Below are 24543 nucleotides of genomic sequence, written 5' to 3' on the forward strand. Positions count from 1 at the left end.
TAGATCTGGCCAGTAAGTAAAATCCAATAAAGATTTAATTTGTATAATATTAATAAGATTAACTGTTATATTTAAAAAAATTAATTAATAATTTTAAAACACAAAATAATATTGAATATTTTATTTAAGAGTAATTTATAATATAAATCAAAAAAAGAAATTCCAACAAAATATGTTATTTGACACAATGAAGGATGGAAAAGGGCAAGTTTTAAAAGAAAATATGATATAAAAATAAACAATTAATTTAATTAATTATTATTTCAGGTGTTCCAATAATATTGTGATAGTAAAAAAAAAGCATGAAAAACGGATTGAGTCAACTAAAAAAGGTCAAAGGAAATTCTGTTTAACTCACGTTTATTTCATGAAGCCGCTGCCAGAACCTTCACCACTACTCACAAGATTTTTATCAACTGATTTAATGAAAATAACTTTAAATGTATTACTATAATTTTAAATTTAAATAATAAAGAATTATTAAAACATTCATTCATTTTTTTAGAACTTAAATCCATCAGGTCGCCGGTTATTAATAGCTTATGACAGTCGATCATATTATATGAATACAATTAATTGTTATTATATGCATGTGAAATTTCTCAAAGTTTTTGAAGCTGTTACATTGATAATACAGTCAATAACTTATCCAAATATAATAAAAGCAAACAACAAACCTACCATATGTGCTTTAACTCCATATAAATTTAAAATGATTGATGTTGACTATGAACTAGCATTGTCAACAGAATCTTTGGAAAAGTATTTGTTTAAAGAGGTGAATTATTTATTTATTTTTATTAAATTATACAATATTAACTTAAATTTATTTTTCAGTCCTCAAAAAAAGTAAACAAAAATAATCGTATTCGAAATGTTAAGCCATTAACTACTCTCCAATGGTGTAAGAAACATAACCAAATGTATGATGTGTTTGTGTTTTTGGGAACTAATAAAATGGATTTAAAAAGAATAAGAAAAGCCAAAGCAAACTATGAAGCTTTTTCAAATTCAAAAATTAAGTATGTTTTTCTATAAGCTGATTTACTATTATTTTTTCAATTACTCGCTTACTTAGAAATTCATATAAGTTTGTATATCAAACTGTCAATCGCTGGGATATTATAACACATTACTCAAATACCTTTAAAATACATTCAACATATTTTCCTGCTTTATCAATGATCTTAGAGTCCATTGGTTAGAACTTTATGATTTTAATTATTTATTATAAATTTATGGACATGAATATGATTAAGATATATAGATTCAGATCCCTACTAAATAGATATGTAGAATCAAAGAGTAAACATTTTTTTTTTTTTTGTGTGTACAATGCATGTAGAAATATAGTAAGAAGTATAATAAAAATATTTGGTTTTTTGCAATATATTTTGGAATATTATTTAAATTGTTGTTCATTATGTATCGTATGTAGGACAATAATCATACAAAATACCAACCTGGTAAAAAAAAAATCACTTATTTTTATTTATTAGTTGATAATGAGAAACATTAGTTGTTATGCTCTTTTATAGGCCTATAGGTATATTAACTTTTTATTTATACCTATTAATGTATTTTCAAATTTTCAAAATCAAAAAGCTAAATTTGTATTTTTATACATTGCTGTAATGCCTGTAATGCTACACAATATTATTGTTTTGTTATTGTTCAACAGTTCATACTTATCAGATGACAGCCATAATTGCAATTTTATAACTTTATACATAAGGTTTTTAAAAAACAAGAATATTATTGCGACTTCTTGACTTATGATAAATTGCTTTTACATCATCAAACCATGCTTATTTTTATAATTATTTTAAATTGAAAGCTAAAAAAATTATCATACTTAATCAGTTTAATTAATAAATTATCAATTTGTAATCAAATATTTTTTTCTAGGATTATTGTTTGTTGTCTAAATGGAAATCATACTGATCGAGTGGAACTTAGTCGTGATGGTTTTTTATTTATACCTGGTTTTGATAAAAATATTGGAAAAATTATTGAATTATTTATAAATAATAGATTTTAAACACTCATGTTTTTTTTTTAATTCTGTTGTACAGTAATAATGCTTATGGACTCGAATATTTTGTTCCAAAATGAGTCCAGTATTTGAATAAAAGTATTATACAGCCGAGTCATGATAACTCAAAAAACTTGAAAACTCGATTTATTTTTTATTCCCCTAGAACAGCGTTTCACAAAGTGTTGGTCGCGGCCCCTGGTGGGTTGTTAGTCAATTTTTAGTGAGTCGCGAACAATTTTTTGAATTATAATGTCAATGCTGTTATTAACCATAACAGAAAACAAGCACACGTTTCGCATACACCTCATTATTAAAAGTACGTTTATAAAAATAAATTGATTATAAACCTATAAAATACTAAATGTCATAAGCGTGCGCACAGGGGGGGGCCAGGTGGGCCGTGGCCCTCCCTGCGAGCCGTACCAGAATTTTTATACATAGTAATACATGTTCTAAACATAACGATTTTTGATTTTTCAAAAATCATAAAACATTAAATAGGTAGGTGAAAAATAACTGATACACAATAATAATAAATAATAATAAATTAAATATCTTTAAAAATAAAATTGATAAGATATTATGTCATATTACCATTACAGATTGCGAAATTGTATTAAACTGTGTTGGCAATTACAATATTTCTTATTTAATTAAAAAAAAATTATGTATCTGTTTTTAATCATATGAATGATTTATGCCTCAAATAGTGGGTGATTATGAGTAAGTAAATTAAAGTATGTAACATTTTAATTGTTTCTTCCATCAGAGTTCAGGTTTCTTAATATTTATTGACTTAGCCCACCCTGCTACATATGTCTGCGCACGCCTATGCTAAATATATATTACAAATTTATACATATTTATATAATACAAATTTTGTTTTTTATAACTACTTTTTGAAAAGTGTAATCATGTTGGTCGCGAAAGATTTTTTGGGATAAATTTGGGCCGTGGTAAAGATTGAGAAACGCTGCTCTAGAAATATCAATTAATATAAATTTGAGTTAAATATATCGAATATATAATATTTATTTTATCTTCTTTCAACTTCGAGTTATCGCGACTTGACTGTAACTTATATACATTTTTGAAATATTTAACTTGTATGTTTGAAATTAAATATCTTTTTTCTAATAATCAGACGTCATGTAATGATATCTACATCATTACGCCTACACGGCTTCATGATACGATATCATCACTATTAAAACTTAATATATCTGTACCCATGTACCGTAATATAATTAAATGTACAAAAATATATTTTGATTAAACCAATGTAAAAATAAACAATAACAATTTATTATGGAACAACAAGTCAAAAGGTCAATACTATAAGTAGAGCCCCATTTCGACTCTCAAATTAGTTTGCTTCCATCAGCTGAGTCGGATCTCAGCAGCATAGTCTGCCTCCATCAAACAGCCAGTTCAACGAAACTCTACACCGTCTTACTTATTAAGCACAAGCTTATTTAACTTAAATACTATCATTGATCTTTTTCTTGTTGTAAAGTTATAAATTAATATTCAAAGCCAAATCATTGTAGTTTTGACTTCATTTTAAAAAATCTCTTTCAAACCGAAGTATTTGTTTAGATCTTGTTAATCATCTTCTCCACGACGATTACCAGGTAAGAAAATATATTAATATATAATTATTCATCCAGATTAAATAGATCATTATTAAGTAAGACAACGCAAACTCAAGTGTAACATAAAAAAGTGTAAGGTAAATAACATTCATAAATCTGTATTCACGATCCCGACAAATCGTAATAATATATAGGCATTAATAACAATAAACGACTAGGCAAAGGAAATTTAACACTCCTAGTCTTGTCATTTATTCTTAAAAATACCTAACTAAAACATCAATAGTTTAATATATTATTATAAGGTAAAGTTTCATCAATAGCCACGGCCAGGCTTATTTTTGATTCATTACAGTCATGTATCCTATTTTCAAGTAATACAATTTGATGGTAGGTACCCATGTATAAATTATATTCTGAACCATAGAAAAGTTACATTTTAGTTTTAATTTTTAAGTTCTTGCTTGTTTATTGGTTTTTTGATTCACTAAAAATATAGTATTTTTACATCATAAAATTTAGCTGTAACAAACTTTATTTTTGGTACAGTAGAACCATTACAACCTCATCCCTACTAGAGTACAGTCGTGTTATAGAAATTATTAAATACCATAAAAAAACTGCTCACCGTGTGAATTTCCAATTGGACACTGTTTACTACTCAGTACATTGTGTATTATGTATATAGCTATTTTAAGAGATTAAATCGTAATAAATAAAATTAAGAAATACAAATAATTTATAAAATAGAATAAAACGTACTTTGTAACTGTTTTAAGTAGTTTAAATAATAAAGCTATATAATATAAACTTGTTAATAATTTATACAGAGTCAAATTAAGAATATAGACAGCACTGGATTATTCCAAATGTGTCTTTAAGCACTGTTAGGACACATCTCCACTAGTTTTTGTTTTGAAAGATTGTGAATCTTAAAGAAGTTCAGGAAGAACAGCGCCGCTGTTCCCCTAGCACCAAACCATAATCCTTTTACTTCCCAGTTGTCAATCTGGTATTTTTTCCTCAGATCTGATATACATGAAACGTAAATCGCTTGTTTTTCTAAATTGACGTCTTCATTCTGGGTTAAAATATTTGTTTCCTATCAAATTTTTGGGTCAAAAACAAATCTTTGGTTCTTTTTTTTATCCATGACAATAATGTAAGTTCTTTTGTTTTGTGTTTTTGAATCTACTATAGCCTGACAATGGATTTCTTCGTAAACCACAAAATTTTTTTTCACAAAATAAATTAGCTAGGATTGAACGAATCTTAAGATAAAGTATAATAAGAAGAATATTAAAAAAAAAATGAAATTGAAAGAATTTCTATAATTTATTTAATTACATTTTTAGTCTAGCAACCAAATATCTATTTAAAATATTGCTTTAAAGTATATTTTATATAATCGATTTTGAGTATTCAATAAAGAAAATATTTATCTATAATTAACTAAACAAATATTTTTATTAACTAAAACATAACAATAACAATCTTTTTATTATAGAAATTATCCCAATTACAATATATTATATATATAGTTCAATATAGTTTATGTTAAATGTAAACAATGTTATAATAATATAAATAATTATAACATTTAAAATCATTCAACTTAAATAAAAACTGAAAATAATAAAAAATAAAATATATCATAGAAAATATACAAATATTACAAAAATTAGGTAGTGAATATGCGTGATTTACAAATTACAATCTATGTCCATTTATATAACTTGTTGAGAAGCATATTAGATAAATCAATATTACACATAGAATTACCAACCAATATAATATGTTTATTCTAAAGAGAACATACATTGTATGTACTAGTTCCAAATAAATAATAAAATAAGTATTCATTTCTACAGTTAAATGAATCATTTTTAAAATTTAAATACTCAATTAGTGTAAGGCAATCAGTATGATTATTGAGTATATTAAATAAAAGTTTTAAATAAAGCAACTAAAATCTTAAATTTAATGGAATGATATTAAAAAATACTGCTTATATGATACCTTGAATGAGGAAACTTTGAACTTTGCATTTGTAGCTTAAATATTTTAAAAAAATTATTTTATTATCAATACACCACTTATAAAAATTATTTAGATCTTCTTAGAGTATTTTAGCATCATCTAAACATTTAATACTTTTTATAGTTTAATATCATCTGCAAATTTATTTATTTATTATTAATCTGAACGGGATGAACCTAATTACAATTTCAATAGTTATTATAATAATAACTTAAATCTATTTTATTTATTGACAGTAAAAAATTGTCACAAAACAATCAAAAATTAAATATTAATTTGAAATAACAAGATAATCAAAAAATATGCATATTGTGTAAAAAAAATAAAAATATATTAATGTATAATAATATATTATGTAATATAATTATAAAAAGGATCAATAATAAGAAAATTAAATAAATCAACCTGGACGTCATAGGCCATAGCTAATTTCATTAATCTATTTATAAACAAGCCAAGTACATAATTAATTCTTTGAAATGAAACACAAAACACTTTTGCAGATCTAGTATGACAATAAGGGACATTGAAATATAAGCAACTGAGTAATTCAGGGCAGTTTAAAAACCAATAACTATTTTATATAGAAACTTCAAATCAATCAATTTTCTGGTAGACTGGTCTACTAATTGGACTAACACCTTGATAAGGATTTGTTAGGTCTTGACCGTATTCAACATAAATTTTTATCGTATGCTGCTTTAATACTTACAATTACTTTCACCAAACCATTACTATTCCGATATAAGTTGAAACCGTCATCTAAATATACCATCTTTGTCTTCACGCCATAATTATATTGATTCTCAGTTCATTTATGCACTTCTCAACACTTCTATAGATGCACCTGACCTTTTATCTCAAGTTCTATTTAAAGTTCAATCGCACAATGTTAGTAATCATACTCCTTTCTATATTCCCACTCATTCCACTTCTTTCAGCCACAACCCCCTCACCCCATATATAGAATGCTTAGGTCTGCCAACGTAGTTTAATCTTCATCCTTAATGTTTTTTGTTATTTTACCTCGTTATATTACAATTTATATTATTACTTAGTTTTATTGTATATTTTGTTATTTCTATATCATAATAATATCTAAATATTTATAATAGCCGGTTGGCGTATAAATTTTAATAAATAAAGAAATTTATATTGTGAGTGAGACTGAGAAGGGATATTACATATATATAAAATAAATCCAATTTGAATAGCTTGAAAGCTTTGTATATGAACAGCATTAAAGGGTAATAAATTAAACTCTAAAGTAGAAAAAACTAGAAAAGAATATAAACTATTTAAGGCATAAGAATTAGTGAAATCTTAACATGTCCTATTTATAAATCCTAATGTAGTAAATGTTTTTTTGTCATGTTCAAATAATATTGTAAATTTCATAAACGCTGTGAAGTACAATATTATTTATTAAATAATTTATAATTGGTAAGCAAGACGTGGTAAAAGACATTACTTTGCACTTATCATATTTATTGATAATTTATCTTGGTTATGTCAAATTGATACTGTAATTTTCATATCATTGGCAAAAAGTAGTTTTTTAGAATTAGAAAAATGTAATTTTGATGAAAAGTATAAATAATAAAGGGGCCAAGTGAAAACCTTGTGGAACAGGTTGATGAAATATTAAAAGACTCAAAATGAAAATGTTTTAATTTGCTAATTTGCCTTCTGTTAGTTAAATATGAGGTCAACCAAGACAAAATAAAAGATCACGAATTCCGATAGAATGAAGCTTAATTGAGAAAATATGGTGACTAAAAAAAGTCAAATGTTTTTACAAAATAAGTAAAAATAATATCTATTTGGAATACTGATGCAAATATTTTGAAATTCGAATATATATTTTTAAAAAATTAAAAGATTTGCCTTTTAAAAAACCATATTTATCATCATTTATTATCAAAGCAAGTATTGCTTATATTTTTTCAGTTAAAATAGATTCAAATAATTTTGGAATAATTGAAATAATAGGCTGTTAAATATTTGTTAAATCTTTACTTTTATTAATAGCACAAAACTAATCTTCCAATTAGATGGAAAACAACCACTAGAGACTAAGAGATAAGTTGTATAAATGTAGTAAAGGAACGGCTAAAATATATTTACAATTTATAAAGATACTGCTTGAAATCATGTCAGGACCAGGACTCGTTTTATTGATAATATTATCTAACTTATTTAGAACTTTAGTAATACTTAAAATACATAAGTTAAGATTTACTTCAATCGAATAATTATAAGTAGAATGCTGATGAGTATTAATGGTTGAAGTGAACTGATTTTTAGAGACGGTGGAAAAATAATGAGCAAAACTATTCACGATATCCTTTCACTCTAATAAATAAATCATTATCATATACCATAGAGTTCTGAAGAGATAGACATTATTTTTTATGGTTAAAACCAATTTTACACGCAATTCAGAATATCTATTGCAGTTCCATAAACAGTTGACCTTTTTATAATTGTATTTATATCGTTTAAAAAAATTAAAAATAATAATGTTGACAAATGGTCACCCTGTGGAACATCAGAGGATATATTACTAATATAAGATACGTGGTTTTTATATTTCACAGCTGGAATTTGATTTGTTAAGAAAGAGTTAAACAACAATAGGACCACTAAAACCATATGATTTAAGTTTATAGAGATAAAAAAAAATGGATGAAACTTTCAAAAGCCTTTTTAAATGCTGTATAATATATAACATCAAACTGTGATTTATCATTACAGGAGTCTATATTGACTATTTGAAAATACATACACTAGTGCAGTGTTTCTTAAACTGTGTTCCGCGGAGATCACTTCAGGGTTCCGCAAAGCGTAAGTAATTTTTTCAAAATTTTCAAGAAAATTAATTTAAAATATCCAACTAAAGATTAGTAGTGGGGAAAAAAAGTTTGCATTATAGAAAAAAATATTTGTATATTAAATAATAATGTAAGCCATATGGAATAGCCTATCAGCTATCTCTAATTTTGATGTAGTTCAAAAGATGAATATCCTCAATTGTCACAAAAAGGCCGTTGAGACTTTTACCATTTGCAACCACTTATACAATGTGTTCCGGAGGGAAGTGACCGGCCAACGTCATATGAAAGTATACCTAAAATTATGAAGAAATACCCATTAAAGAGGGGTCTAACTTTTTTATTTTTTAAGTTACAGGCAATTCAACTTTTTTTAAATAAAACCAAACCTACCAAACATTTATTTATGTTTTTCCAAAACTTTTCAACATTTTAACATAATTTTTTTTTAATTTAAAGCTATTTAATTATCCTATTAACCAACATACACAATTAAAGTAGAATTATGTAAATTATTATTATTAACTTGAAAAAGTAAACATTTTTTATTAAGTTAGAATTTTTAAAAATAAATCTTGTATTACTAATACAATGTTGTACTTCTAATAATTCAATATTTAGTATGGGTTTTTTTGTTAGTGTATTATTTTACTGAATAATACCTAGAATACCTTATATGTTTGGTTTTCATATTTTCCATAATTGCAGAGTTATAAGCTATTAATGGTTACTATCTTAATTTTTTTAGAGTCGAATATCGGTCGTTAAAACAAAGGACTAGGTACAAAAAGTGTTTCATTTAGAGTTCAAATTCGTTTACAGTCAGGTGGGGAACTTTGAAAATCTGATTAACTAATTAAATAAACATAACATTTATTTCTTTGTTATTTATTTTTATATGAAACTACATTATTATTATTTTGTGTTTTTTTTCGTTAGTTAGGTTCCATTTTGTATTTAAAAAATAAACTAATACTTATTAAATTATTTATATCATTTCTGGTGAGTTTATGCCTCATGTTTAGTAAAATTATAAATAGCCAATAACTACGATCCCAAAAGATCTGTTATGTTTAGCTGCGTATAACTCTGCAATAATGGAAAATATGAAAACCAAACATACAAGGTATTCTAGGTATTATTTAGTAAAATAATACACAAACAAAAAACGCCAAACTACATATTAAATTATTTGGAGTAATACAAGATTTGAATTATAAAGTTATAAGTTTATAACATTATATTTTTCAATTAAATACATAAATATAGCAATTCCTATATTTTTTATCAATGAAAAATACTAAAACAGAAAATTAATTATAAGTGTATTTAAAATTTTTATATGCTAAATGTAGGTATATTTGAATACTTTCCACTGAAATACTTTACATTTACTACAGTATAGTATACTAAAAAAGTACCTCACGTTTGCAATTCGATGATGGACTCACTAATAAGTAATATTTATATAATTAATATAACTCCAAAATTAATTATAAAATAAATACCTATTCAATTTAAATTTCTACTAATTAAACATAAAAAATTAACAAACTTGCAATATAATTTATGAAATTATTTAAAGTACATTCTTATTATGTTTGATTAAATATTTGATATTATTGGTTGTTAATTTTTTATATCAACAAATTTCTAATGAAACTAAACTTTTAATAAGTTTCTATAAAATATAGAAACATAAATAAATAAATAATAACAAGTGCATAACTATAATGTTTTAAAATAATAATAGTATAAAAATAATACTATTACAAATAGGTAGTAATAATATTAAGAAAGTATATTCAAATTACCTGGATTGAACACAAATTGATTTATTAGGTACGCCTTTATATCAACCAGTCTCATAATATTTTGCTTCTTTTCTTTTTCTTTTGGAAGCCTCACTTTTAATATGTTTTGATGATATTTTAAATTAGTTATAATTTAATGATTTAACTATACACGCCTTGCATTATATTACTACACAGCTTCTGCACTAAATTAACAAATAGTTAGTGTAAAAGTCTGTATAATACTATAAAGTAATAAGTATTAAGGTATGTGACGAATGACGATAATTTAAAATGCACAATAATTAATTTACACCATATGAATGACGAATGCATCTATATCGAATATGATAACTGATAATATTGGAAATTTAATAATTATTTAATATAATATTTATGATAGTAAATTAGAAAATGGTTGAATGGCTGAAATAAACGTATTTATTTTTGTATTGATAATCGACAGAGTGAGGTTCTTGGACGTATTTCCACAGAATATAATATTTATGGTATTTCTTATGAATGTGTAAAAATAGATTATTATTGTAGAAAATAATACCTTTATTATTATTTTATTTAGGTAATCATTATCAAAATGCCTATGATAATAAAAAAGTTATATTTATATGAATTCAGAATTGCGTAAATTTTCTTCTACTTTTTGTATAGAAACATTAGGAACGTACCCTACGTTTTATGATTGATTTAATGAATAACTAGGTATTAATAAATAATAATTAATGTTGTTATATTAGGGTGCTCTTATAAATCATAATATTCACATAATAATATTATCAAGCCAAGATCTTTATTTTTGCTAATTGCCTTTTAAAAAGGCTCTATTTTATCACATTATTACTGCCCTAAAATTGTGACCTCTGTAAATAATGTCGAGTCCTATATGGGCATATGGCCAGACCATATAGCGGTGCGTTAACCCCATAACCTAACCCTGCACCTGAAGTAGTTACGGCACCAGAGTTTAGTCTAAACACTCTAAACTCTAAAATCTAAAGCAGAGGCGGCCAAACGTTTTTGGCCGCGATCTACTAAAAATATACTTCACCTTTGAGGATCGAGTTCCATAAAAAACCTAACCACCATGATTAATTTTCGTGTGCGTAGCCTAAAAATAAATTCTAACACGATCGAGTTTGAAATCGTTTACGATCGACCGTTTGGCCGCCCCTGCTCTAAAGAGTCTAAAGTAACTTTAAAAATAAGTAAAGGTGAACTGAACGATCGCAAGAACGCGTAAGAATCAGGCAGACCGTGTGACTTAGCTCGCGTTGAGCAGTGTTATACATTATCACATCTATATATTATGTAGTTAAAGAAGTGCTTTTAGTGTTTTATCATTGTTTATTGTAATTATTATTTTTACAGAAAATAATATTATAACCAGATATAGATATTAATAATATAAGCAATAATATACAATGGTATTAAATACCATACTATAGTCTCTACTCTCTAAATAATGTAATACAATTGAATCGCAAATAACTCGAAAAACTTGACAACGGGATTTTTTTTTTATTCCCCTAAAAATATAATAATAATATATAAATTAATATAAATTCGAATTAGATAGCTCGAAGCAAAATTGTATCTCTCTTCAATTTCGAGTTATCGCGACTCGACACGGGTCGTAGTTGATGAAATGTACCTACTTTTCATGTTAATGGTCATATGGCGGTCACATAATATTTTAGCATTGCTTAGAAAAGAATTGTAAAACGTTATTTAAATACGTATAGGTGTGCGTGTGACTATGACAGCTGTGTCACTGATAGTAAATATATTGCTGTAGATACGGATCGTATACTCGTAGATACTAAGACAGTACGCAGACTAACCCAAAATACAAAATTCTTGAATATGGAATAAAAGTTACTCGTTTCACATAGTATGATTATTTAACTTAAAATTATATTATTTTTTATTTATTGTCACGGCTGTGAATTTAATGCACTTAAAAACTATTAAATATGCACTAAAACTGACAAAATATGCTCTCATTTTTCAAAAATATGCAAAAAAAACTATTAAAATTTAAATGGCCCTAACCCATAAAATATGCAAAATAAGATTCGGTATTTGAACTATAAATAAGTCAAAACAAATTTTGGTCAAATCCAATTTATTATACGGTGTAGCAAAAAAAAAAAACATGCAAATGCATTAAATTCACAGCCTTGTGCCCTTGTTTATTAATTTATTATAAATCATATATATAGGTATTTATGTACTGAAGACGACTAAATTCATACGGCGTTTTTTTAAAATAATTTAAACACTAAAAGCGTTATTTTCATACATACATAATATACATAATATTAAACATATTATTATACATATTTAATAAGCGTAAGTAATGTACTTACATAATATGACGCCTATTGGCAGTTTTTTTTCAGATCTAAAAAGAATAAAAGCATATTGTAATTGTACTCAATATAGTCGAAATAAACTAGTTTCTCTTGAAATATATATTAAAAAAAAAATATATATCAGAAAATTTAAAAACGAGATCTGAATTTTACTATAAAGAATGTAGGTAATACAAATGTTTGTTACAAAAGATAGAAAAATTGATTTCAATAACTTAATAAGTAAAAAAAATGTAAAGTTGATAATATTATAACTTATAAGTACATATTGATTTTAACTAATTCCATTAAAATTGTTGAAATGTTTTATAAAGTTTTAAATTGAATTATTTTTATAAACCAAGACTAATTTGTGTATTATTGTTTAATTATAAAGAAAATATAATTTATTATTGTAAAATTTGTAATTAAAACCTTTTTTAATATATTTGATTTTACTATAAATATGTAATACTATAATTAATGTATGATAAATGACTAATGATGAGCATGTGTCAGTGCAGAATCCTGGAAAAAAATAAGAAAAATGAAAAAAAAATAATATTTTATATTTATACTTTTTATAATTATATAATGTTATATATTTAATATAGTTTTTAAAATTATTGAAATTTTTAATATTATTTCATTGAAACATTTTTTAATGCTTTTATTTTATTAAAATTCAAAATAAAATATAACTCTTAGTATAATATTTAAGTTTTTATTGCTAAAAATTTCGTAAGTAGAGCTTTACATTTTAGATTCTGAACGGAGTGATGAATGTATTGATTTTACAATGATGTGTTTTTTTTTATTTTATTTTTTTTTTTTGTGTCTGTGATCACTTTTTAGAGTAGTAATAATGCTTCGATTTTTGACTTCAGCCCCTCTTTGAAAAGGAAAATTTATCTAGTTGGTACTTGGGGGGGGGGGGGGGGTCAAAAGTAAAAAATTTCCAAAAGTTTTCAAAAGGGTCGGGAAAAACCCTGAAAAAATTACGGAAAAACGGGCATAACTACTTTTTGACATAATCGAATTTTTAATTTTGCTGTAACACAAAAACGAATCATTGTAAATACTTGAAATTTTCACCAAATGTTTTTATTATGGTTATCTATTTACGATTAAATTTTCAAAATATTTTGACCTTTTTTAAGCTACTTATAAACAATTGAAATTTTCGACTTTTCTAAGTTTTTTTTCTTAAAATGCCAATAAAAAAAATTTGGCTATCCAAAAAATCTTTAAAATTTAATACAAGGTTTATTATAAGTTGTACCTATCGTAGTAAAAAAAAATCAAAAACCGTTAGTCGCAATTTTTGTTTTTAACTATTTAAAGTTCAAATATTTACGAAATATATCAAAATTAAGAAAATTTGCAAGGAATTTTGAAGTTGAAAATTCATACAAGTTTTGTGATTTGCACTTAACGTATAAAAATCCAATATAAGGTTATCCATAAATTTTTCTACAAGTAACTGTAAAAAAAAATTCCATCGTCAATATAGAAAACATTTTATGAGCGTATGAAATTAAATTTTTTACGAAATCGCGTAAAATAACGATATATTACAATTTAAATATAGGTAATAATATAATATATCCAACTAATTACCATTTACTGACAAATCATCTCCGTTCAGAATCGTTTTTCGTATACAATGATATCAGTCGTTGCATTCAAATTTAACACATCCATTATAGTGACCTACTCTCCATCACTACTATACAGCAGAGCGATATCCACTTGCCAACTTTTTTGTTATTCTTGTATTCATTTTTAAATCTAATAAAGCCATAATGGCAGTGAAAGGTATGTTTTGAAGGATATCTTCAGTGGCATATATAGGGGGCTAGGCCTGAGCCCATAATGAAATTTCAGATTCGATCAAAACATTTTATTATACATTTTGCTTAATTTTCTATATGTATAATGTAATAATAAATATGTATTTATAAATTAAAATGTCTCTATTTGTATTACTTATGTCATAATTAAAACCACCCGGCCACCTGAAAAATGTTCCAGTTGTACATGCAGCCATGCTGGTGATAAATTAGCCTATAGTGAAAATAATTCCTATATACGCCACTGATACACTTGTATATAGTTAAGTATAAGAGACGACAGTTTACCAATTGCGCTCAAAACATTTTACAATACCTAAGGAAAATGTATTAATTAGTTATAATTATTATATAATAAATTAAAACACTAACCGATTTTTTTGTGAGTATTAATACATAATATATTATAATATAAATAAATAAATAAGTTTTTTCGCATTTTACAAGTTATTTTTTGATCGTCAATTATTCAAAATTAAATACCAGTTACATTAAATTATAATTTGTTTCATAAAATTCCCAATACTGTTATAAAATATATTATATACCCAGTCGCTTTAACCAGTAATCAATTGATCAATAAATAAGTTTTAATATTCAAGAATTTTAGTATGTGTTATATACAAGCGCAATTTGAATAGGTACTTATTCTAAAATATAAGAAGTGCAATTGGTATACTGACCCTAAACAAAAATTGTGTGTTAGGTGTAATTGGTCCATGATCTAAGCCTTACCATGCGGCCTTCGAAGCCTTTTTTTTCCCTCCCACCCGCAACAATTAAATTAATTATTTTTTTTTTATTTATTAAAAATTAAAATCACAATAATATTGTAACAAAACCGTTAAATCTAAAATCTAAATTCTAATTAATTCTAAATATACAATTAACTTAATCTATAATTTAATAATTTGTGCATTATATAAAATAAAATATAAATAGACAATAACATAATTTTTTTCTTCTGGCGACCCCCAGTGTTTTTATGAAAGTGTAAATTGACCCGCCAACTACAAGACCACCCTGATCCAAGAAACGAGTAAAAATCATTTTACTTGAAAATGTTCGACAAACAATACAACTTATTATCTTGAAGAATAATACCTATTATATGATTAATAATTAAAAAGATTTTAATACTTTTTATACTAATTTTTATTTTAAAATGTTGATCATTTTTTCTTGTGTTGTTTTTACTGATTATCGCCGGATTTGTTAGCCTATGTGTTTGTCATTCAATAATCCTATTGGTAGGATAGTATTTACAAAATTGAAGCTAAAACGAAAATATTCGATGGATTGGCGTCTTCTTTCGGCCGTCTTACGGCGCGTTACCACTACACTATTACAGTGCCACGACAATGGCACATCGTACAATGCCACGTTAACACATGACTATATATGAATATATATATGGTATGCAGCACATAAAGTAACTATAGTATATAATTTATTATACTGTCGGGCGTCGGTCTGGCGCGCCAGCTGGTTTTAGGGTAGGACCATTATGATATTATTGAGAGAGAAATAAATAATAATAACATATTTACGTATCCATTATAAAGATACAAATCTTATACATTCCTACCTCGTTATAATCCATAGCAACATACCGGAATGTAATTTACTCATGTATTTGATACTACACATATTTCATGCATAACAATTTTTGATTCATGTGAAAGACGTTCACGCTTATTTATAAAATTGGTTGGATAGTATCAATTACCTACTAGATTCAGTGACATTCAAACTGATGCAACTAGAAGCAGGTGGATTTAGCCCTAGATATCATAATAATATTTCAATAATTTACGAAGTAATATATTTGTCGACAATACTAAATACACCTATCTCAATACAATTTCTGTTGAGTGGATGTTTGTTTAAAGTACTACTATTATTCGTGATGTACCTATTTGTCACTGCTGATCGTAAAAAACTTATCATATTAATCATCATTACCTATGCATAATTACCTAAAATATATACATTGAATTATTGAAAATATTTTGTACGGGTCTCTTTTACTACGTTTACAAAAAAGTTGTCTTTGAGACTATTTTTATTATTAAATTTAAGTTTAACCACTATAATATAATTTAATAAACATGTTTCTTTCTTAACCTGCCTACCTATACATATAGTAGGAACATAATAACTAGGGATAGGAGTTCTATGCAGTAAAAAATTGTAAATTATGAAAAAACAAATTTTTTTAAATATTAATTTATATTATTACTTTATTAGTTATTATTGTTACACGCTATTGCCTATTATTGTATGTTTTTTAAAATTGTCAAATGCTAATGACTGGTGATTAGATTAAAACATAGATTTATATTAGCTGAAACTTCTTTTCACATCACACGATGATGTTGTAACATATTTAAATGAAGCGATTTGTCTCAGATTTAAAGTAATATTAACATATTTTTCTTCCTTTTCATATTCACCGTTTATAATGCTACAAATATTTAGAAGCGTTTTGAATTCCTTATTCTTCTTTATTTCTTCCTTAGTGTTAGTATACCAAGTCCATTGTAATTTAGATAGGTAGTATATTTATCATTTATGTCAATTCAACAAATAACCCAATAATTATATGCGTTCATTAAATAAATACCATTTAAAATTAACAAGATTTTCAAAAACTTATATGTATGCAATTATATGCATTATGATAAAAATAGGCAAAACAAAATTGTTCTATTTAATCGAGAATAAGCCAAATAGTGGACATATTTGAGAACAATAAATTTAGACTTAAGAGGACGCCATACCCGCATGTGTTGTCTGTCTTACTAACGTACATCATAACAAATTTTCGTTCAGTAGAATGCATTTTTGTGACTTTAGCTTTAATATTAGAGTAAATTTACCTATAATAAAATTTAAAGGTAAGAATATTATCTAGACAATGACATGATTTTATTGATATTATCATTTTAAAGTGAGTTATGAACATTTTAAAGTTGTAATATTTTACATAGCTATAACTCACTTTAAAATGATAATATCATTAAAAGCATATGTCATTGTCTAGATAATATTCTTACCTATAAATTTTTTAATAGGTAAATTTACTCTAATATTAAAGCTAACGTCACAAAATGCATTCTACTGAACGAAAATTTGTTATGATGTACGTTAGTAAAAAAACATGCAAATGCATAAAAATCCTAGCCTTAATAATAACATTTAGGTATCATTATTTTTTTTCTGCAACAATCGTTTTCAAAAATGTTATAGTTCGATTTTGTACAGGTGGGTCGGGACACACCCACACACTTATACACATGTGCTGTGTTCAAGAGTATGCGTTTTGAATGCATCAACCCTCTCTGACAATAAAATATCTCGACCCGAATACAATGATTATGATGAACAGAATACACACATCATATAATTTATTTTATTACAGGGGTTCTCAAACTGTTCGGCACAGTACGACCAATTTTTAAAAATGCTTTAATTTTGGTGACTTATACCTACGCATACTAGCTAATGACCGATTTTTTTTCACTTGACCCGCCAAAAATATTTCACAACCCACAGTTTAGGTTAACTAAAAATTATAATATATTAAATATTATTAGTAATTATCCTACGTTTCATCCAAATTTTTTTATACCAAATCTAAAAGCAAAAAAATATATATATAGTGAATGTATACAAGTGTATACAAGCTTTTATTACTCATGAAAAATGTATTGCGTGTATTTGTATATTAAAATCATTTTGTATAAAATAAAGATTTGTAATTTATAACGATAACATCGATAAAAATAAATATTTATAAAAATTTGACTATGGATTTGAATATGAATATGTATCGCGGCCGCCGACACAACGTCCAGTATACTCAATATAGGTAGCAGCACATGACGGCGATAATAATTAAATCGAACGACGTAAACATGTTTACGCAAAACAAACGAAATGCCTTTAAAAAACTGTTTTAAGAGTAAAAACACCTAAACTAAATTATAGAAAACAATATTTTGGATGGAACCTCATTGGGGTTTTGTATTTATAATACACAGCTCGTAATTAAAAGCACCAAAACCTTTTTTTTTACTTTTTTTAAAAAATAATTCTAACTTTTTTAATACTTAATATTTTTTTTTTTAAAAACCTATGAGGTTCCCTCCTAAATATTGTTCTCTATACCTACATTTCATAATATTAACTTTCAAATATTACTCTAAAATCTTTAGATGCCGTTTTGTTTGTTTTCCGTTTAATAAGTTTTTACCGCGGAAAATGGCCAGTGTAGCGTCCTCTTAAAAATAAAAGAAAATGGATTTGTTTGAAGAATATTATAAATTCAAAAAAAAAGTATATTAATTGTCAAAATATTATTATTAAATTTATAATTTATAATAATTAAATGCCAGTTATTTAAAATAAAATAAAATTATTCCTGTTTTATATTGTAATTTTCGCTCGTTTTTCGTTGTCGACCAATATAATTTTTGTATTTTTGGAATAAATTTTTAAATTTTTACAAAACACTATTTAATTTAATGTAGATAGTAGATCTTAGTTTGAATTTCATTTATTAATTATGAGTTATGACACACAACCAGACACTTATTGCTAGAGAAATATGATTAAAACTTTTGTTAAATAATGAATGAAAATGTTGGTTGTTCTTATTTTTGATTCCAATGCGTTAGCTGCCCAAACACTTGGTAGAAATAAACAATCTTCCGAGATTAGTAGGTATCGGTTGAATAGTCACAAGCATTTGTTAATCTGTCATTTACTGGACAGTCATATAGTAGATCTTTAACAAAGCAATTTATTACTTTAACTGGATTTAAAAATATCAAACTAAATGTATTATACTGTATCAGTTAACCAATTTCTGAAGATTCGTCTGTATATAGAAAGAAGTTAGATCGACATCAAATTATTGTTGTATTCAGCCAGACATTGTCAGCATTGTCTACAGATTTATGAATTACTAATTCAAAATCAATAGTAATCTTTTATCGCGAGAACGGAAAATCAAGTGATTTACACTTTTCAACCATTTTAGTAAACATAAAATCATAAGTCTTGATCGATATCTCTATGAACAAACAATATATTAACGGAATAAAATATCCATTTTTAAATCCAACCAAAGTTAATATTTGATTAAAAAATCTTGATAAATATTTAAACCTAAGTACCATCTACCTAGATATATATTTTCGGTATAAGCCGTAGAATTAGAAAAATCGTATATAATATGTACATACCTAGTAGGTACATTAGTACTTATATAATAAATAAATTAAAATAATAATATATTTTTTTTTACAGCTAACAGTACTGAAAACCCTAAACCAAATACTTTAATATACTAGCAACAAATTATTTTAATACTGTGAAATTTAATAAAAAAATCATTTTTTTTTTTAATTAATGAATAAAATAGATTGTTTTGTTTTGCTTTTGATAAGGCGCTAAGTGTAAGATATTGAAATTGTAACTAAAATAATAAGCTAAGATATAGTATGGGTATTATATTTCATTATCTGCGTTTGTATGTAGACTTTTTCAATTTTAAAACGAAATAATATCAGCATTTTTAAATTGTACATATAATGCAATTTTGTACTAATAAAAGTATTTTACGTACTCATTACTTGCAAAACAATTTAAATATTGTAAAAAAGTTAATTACCTACACATTTACACACAAACAATATTCTTAACAGTTAACAAGTGTCATAGTAAGTCAATCGAATTTAAAACATATTGCAGTCGTAAAGAAAATAAATAGTGTACGAGTGTACCGATTACCGAACTGGCAATTGCTGAGTACTGACGACAAACATAATAGGTAAGAAAATTTAGAGAATAAAATACATATTATTATACTATCAATATCCACAAGACCACAAATATATAGGTAGTACCTACATCATAATATATTAATATTAATACATTAAATCTGTGTTTATGACATCTCCTAAATCACATGATCTTGTCATGTTCTTAACGCATTTTGTCAGTTTGTCACACCAAGTCACAAATATATTTATTAAATAATAATAATTAATTATTAAATCTGTGCATTTTTACGAGATATGACAAATTGTAAAGTCAGAGAAAAGTGGAAAACATTGTAATATCATAGAATATTCAATGATAAAACCAATGATACATATAAATAACGAACGAAACATATAATACCTCCACCGTGGAGGCTCCATGCACAACAAAAATTAATTAAAATAAAAATAAAATTTAATTTAATAATGAAACAAACATAATATGGGTTATAAAAATTGTAATAACTAATTACTAATATCTTTTAGTATTTCATTAAGTATACGATACCTTAAATCAGAAAACATGAATTTTATATTATTAATTAATTTATATTTTTTGTTTTGCTGTTTATTCAGATTTGTTGTAAAAATGTTTCTGTTTTATGAACAATCTGGAAAATGTCCATGATTCCATTATTTAAACATGTATTTTAGACCAAAATAATGTGGAAATAAATAATAATACGTCATTTTAATAACTGAAGTATAAAGCCGCTTTACGGAAAATAATATATTATAATACTATATTTTAAACTTATGTTTTATGAGGCATAGGCCCTATTAAAATAATATATCTGTCTCTTTTCTACGCATAAGTCCCATTTTGTAGGATATGGCATAATCATTATGACCAAAATTGGAAATATCAAATATCCCTCTGTAGAACAAAACAGTCTATCCTCGTGCTCAGTCGCTCACGCTCTATAATCTATACATGTTTGTCACTGCCCACTGGTCGCGCCATTGTTATCATAATATATCATCGTAGTCATTGTACCTATAGGCTATCATCATCTGCACGTTTTGTTTGATTTCATATTTTCATTACCATTCCTGACAAAATATATTGAAAGTATAATATATACATAATATATATTGTCATAATACCCGCACGTCAGCTCTTTTCTCTCGAATCTCTTCCCAGTTCCCGGCGTTGCTGTTCAGTTTTTAAAGTTCAACCTACGTGTCCAAAAGTTCTACCGCCGAGCGGAATTGTAAAAGGCCAGTCAAGTCGACACAACAAGAGATACGAACAATACGTATGTCAATCCAAAATCTCAACGTATTTGGTAAGTACCTACAAATTGGGGTTGCGCGTGTGGTCGTAATCATGAACACTTTCCTTAGTGGATTACGAGTGAAGCGCTGTGAACTATGAGCACGTTCGATTCCTAGCAATGTATGTTTTTTTGTGTATTTTCATTTTTCACAGGAAATGCACGTCACGTGCACCGACACTATTATTGCTTGCAAGGCTTGCGAGCGTGTTTATGATTATGGGCGTCACCTCACTTTTGAGTACATGGCGGTACGCCCGCTGGCATGTTATTATGGCTAAACTCAACGGTATTGCGTTTACTGTGTTTTCTTTCATAGTCGTCAAAATGAACATGAGTGAATCTGATTGTTAACGACCAATCATAATCTTTCGCAGCCACACCGTTGTTTGCATGAATATTTTTGGTCATTTGTTTTATGTTGCGTCCTCGTTGTGGGTCATGGGTATTGGACGTTGATTGATGTTATTTATTTTTTGTCACGTCCGTCTGGTTCTATTTGATGGCCTCTTATTAAACTCCGTCAACACGTCTTCTATTATGAATCGTATATGTGGATATTGGTATGATATCTGTGATATAATCATTAAACATCTTCTGAGCAAAACTTAACCATTAAAGCTTTTAGATTTAATTGTGTGCACTTGATCCTGCCCATAAGAAGATGCTATACCCACATGTGTTGTACAAACGCATGTTTTACAAACGTACAACATAATAAATATGCCTTCAGCAGAACCAATTTTGTGTCGTTAATTTTAATATAAGAGCACTTATTAAACATAAAGGCTAGAACATTATCTGTTATCACTCGTCTGTTTTATACAATATTTTAATCTCTAAGCAAGTTATAAGCATTATTATATTTTAGTATTATACATACTCATTATTCGCTTAAAACTCAAAATATTGTAAAAAACTAACAAGCAATAAAAGATAATTTTCTTACCTTTTTTTTAATTATCAAATGATAGTAAGTCAATTTGCTCTAATATTAAAGTTAAAAACACTGAATCTGTTCTACTGAAAACAAGTTTACTATATTGTACATTTGTAAGATGAAGAAACATGCGGGTGTAGCATCCTCTTAATAATACCATAATGTACTAAACTTTGATCTCAATCATAATTAACTGAAGCTATGTAAAGTTTCCCATGTCATATTTTAATATAATTTTCTAATTATTGAGGATTAGCACTTAAATGTACAACTAAATTTACTTACTATTGGGTTGAGTATATTTTTCTGTTCATATTTAATTTGTTATCAATTTATATATTTTTGAAAATTTAACTATAGATATTCAAAATTAATGATCAGATATCATTTATAGTTTTTTTTTTTTTTGTATTAATCTGGGATAACTTTTCCAAAGTTTATTAGTTCATACTTACGTTATAATGTGATTTAGTCAATTACACTCATCCCGTTTGGATTATTTTTATACTAATTAGTTAATAGTTTTATTTAAAAATAACTTATTGTTTATATTTTATATTTAAGACCCGTTTGCTGATGCAAACAAGGGTGCAGACGATGATGTTCAAGATGGGCTTGTTCACATAAGAATTCAACAGCGTAATGGCCGTAAAACATTGACAACGGTTCAAGGTCTATCATCAGAATATGACTTGAAGAAGATTGTACGCGCTTGCAAAATGGTAATAACAACTAATATAAAATATTTATTGTATTTAAACTTACTATCTAAATTCATTTAATATTTTATTAATTGTTCCAAAAGAAATGTTTACAATACCTAAAAATGTAATAAAAATAGTTATTTATTTATGTAAATTAAAAATAACTTATTGCATTTAATAATTTTGCTCTTTGTTTAGTATACAAAGTTATTAATTTTCTTTAAACTTTATAATAATTAACCTTAATATAAAATTTATTTATAATCATAAATTACATGTTAAAAGCATACAGGTATTATAGTTACTCTTTTAATAAATTACTTATACTGTAAAAATTAATTTAAATAATTTAAATATTTTAGGAGTTTGCGTGCAATGGTACAGTAGTTGATCATCCTGAATACGGTGAAGTGTTACAGTTACAAGGTGACCAGCGAGAAAATATTTGTCAATGGTTGACTAAATGTGGTCTGGCCAAATCTGATCAACTAAAGGTCCATGGTTTCTAATACTTTGTATAATTACTTTACTCAGTCAAACAAATTACAATAATTAAAAAATTAAAAACATGCGTTAATAAATTTAATGTTTGATTCTACTGATTTTTCGAATTATTTATTTTATTATAAAAATTAATGTTATTTTATTGGTCTGAAGATAGTTACTTTTGTACTTATCAATATAATTAGTCACCCACGTATATGGCGGCTTTGCAGTGGTATATATAGTTAGTCGTTAGGTATTTCCTAAGAAGATACTTGGACATTGTGACAAAAGGCAACAGTAGTTGAATGGTATTTATGTAGTAATGTGTGTATAGCTCAATTCAATAAGCGTAAAAAATGGGCGGATCTGACTCATTCTATCATCCAAATAGATAAATCCTCATTTCAAAGAAAAAGAATGTACAACATTACAACAAAAAACTTTAATAAGGATTTTAACTAATAGAACTAATGATAATAATATTTTTTAATTTAATGAATTACAATAAAACTCTACAACATGAACCACATGAAACAGTGTTAGCAGTGTACTAGTTATTAATATTAAATGTATGGATTCAGCGTTGTATATAAATTTGTTAATCTACACAACTGATACCATTGTTAACTATAACATTATTGTATTTTTTTAACTCTAGTTTTAATGTTTGTTTCTTCATCGCTCAGTAGCTCTGTGAGAGTGATAATCATTGTTTCAGCTATTAGGTTTTATAAACAGGCCAAGTAACCATGCTTAGTGGATATAGAAATGCTGTATCCA

At 26.0% G+C, this 24543-nt stretch overlaps 2 protein-coding genes across 2 annotated transcripts; both read left to right on the forward strand.

Moving 5' to 3' along the window:
- The first annotated feature begins 284 nt into the window (after nt 1-284).
- On the forward strand, nt 285-2188 carry LOC132926954 (uncharacterized). Its single transcript, XM_060991380.1, has 4 exons — nt 285-442; nt 506-778; nt 838-1022; nt 1909-2188. Exons 1-4 carry the CDS (start codon nt 368-370, stop codon nt 2039-2041), a joined length of 666 nt encoding a protein of 221 aa, XP_060847363.1. The 5' UTR covers nt 285-367; the 3' UTR covers nt 2042-2188.
- A 19136-nt stretch (nt 2189-21324) lies between these two features.
- LOC132927046 (eukaryotic translation initiation factor eIF1-like) lies at nt 21325-23879 on the forward strand. Its single transcript, XM_060991499.1, has 3 exons — nt 21325-21645; nt 23138-23295; nt 23640-23879. The coding sequence occupies exons 1-3, from the start codon at nt 21618-21620 to the stop codon at nt 23784-23786; spliced, it is 333 nt and encodes a 110-aa protein (XP_060847482.1). The 5' UTR covers nt 21325-21617; the 3' UTR covers nt 23787-23879.
- Nucleotides 23880-24543: the final 664 nt, after the last annotated feature.

This window comes from Rhopalosiphum padi, chromosome 3 (genome assembly GCF_020882245.1).
Source record: "Rhopalosiphum padi isolate XX-2018 chromosome 3, ASM2088224v1, whole genome shotgun sequence".
NCBI classification, from domain to species: Eukaryota; Metazoa; Arthropoda; class Insecta; order Hemiptera; family Aphididae; genus Rhopalosiphum; species Rhopalosiphum padi.

Coding starts and splice junctions, on each gene's coding strand:
- LOC132926954 (XM_060991380.1), top strand. CDS start 368: ATGAAGCCGCTGCCAGAACCTTCACCACTACTCACAAGATTTTTATCA. Junction 443..505: donor TAATGAAAATAACTTTAAAT/GTATTACTATAA, acceptor TCATTTTTTTAG/AACTTAAATCCATCAGGTCG. Junction 779..837: donor AAAAGTATTTGTTTAAAGAG/GTGAATTATTTA, acceptor TTTATTTTTCAG/TCCTCAAAAAAAGTAAACAA.
- LOC132927046 (XM_060991499.1), top strand. CDS start 21,618: ATGTCAATCCAAAATCTCAACGTATTTG. Junction 21,646..23,137: donor CCAAAATCTCAACGTATTTG/GTAAGTACCTAC, acceptor TTTATATTTAAG/ACCCGTTTGCTGATGCAAAC. Junction 23,296..23,639: donor TTGTACGCGCTTGCAAAATG/GTAATAACAACT, acceptor TAAATATTTTAG/GAGTTTGCGTGCAATGGTAC.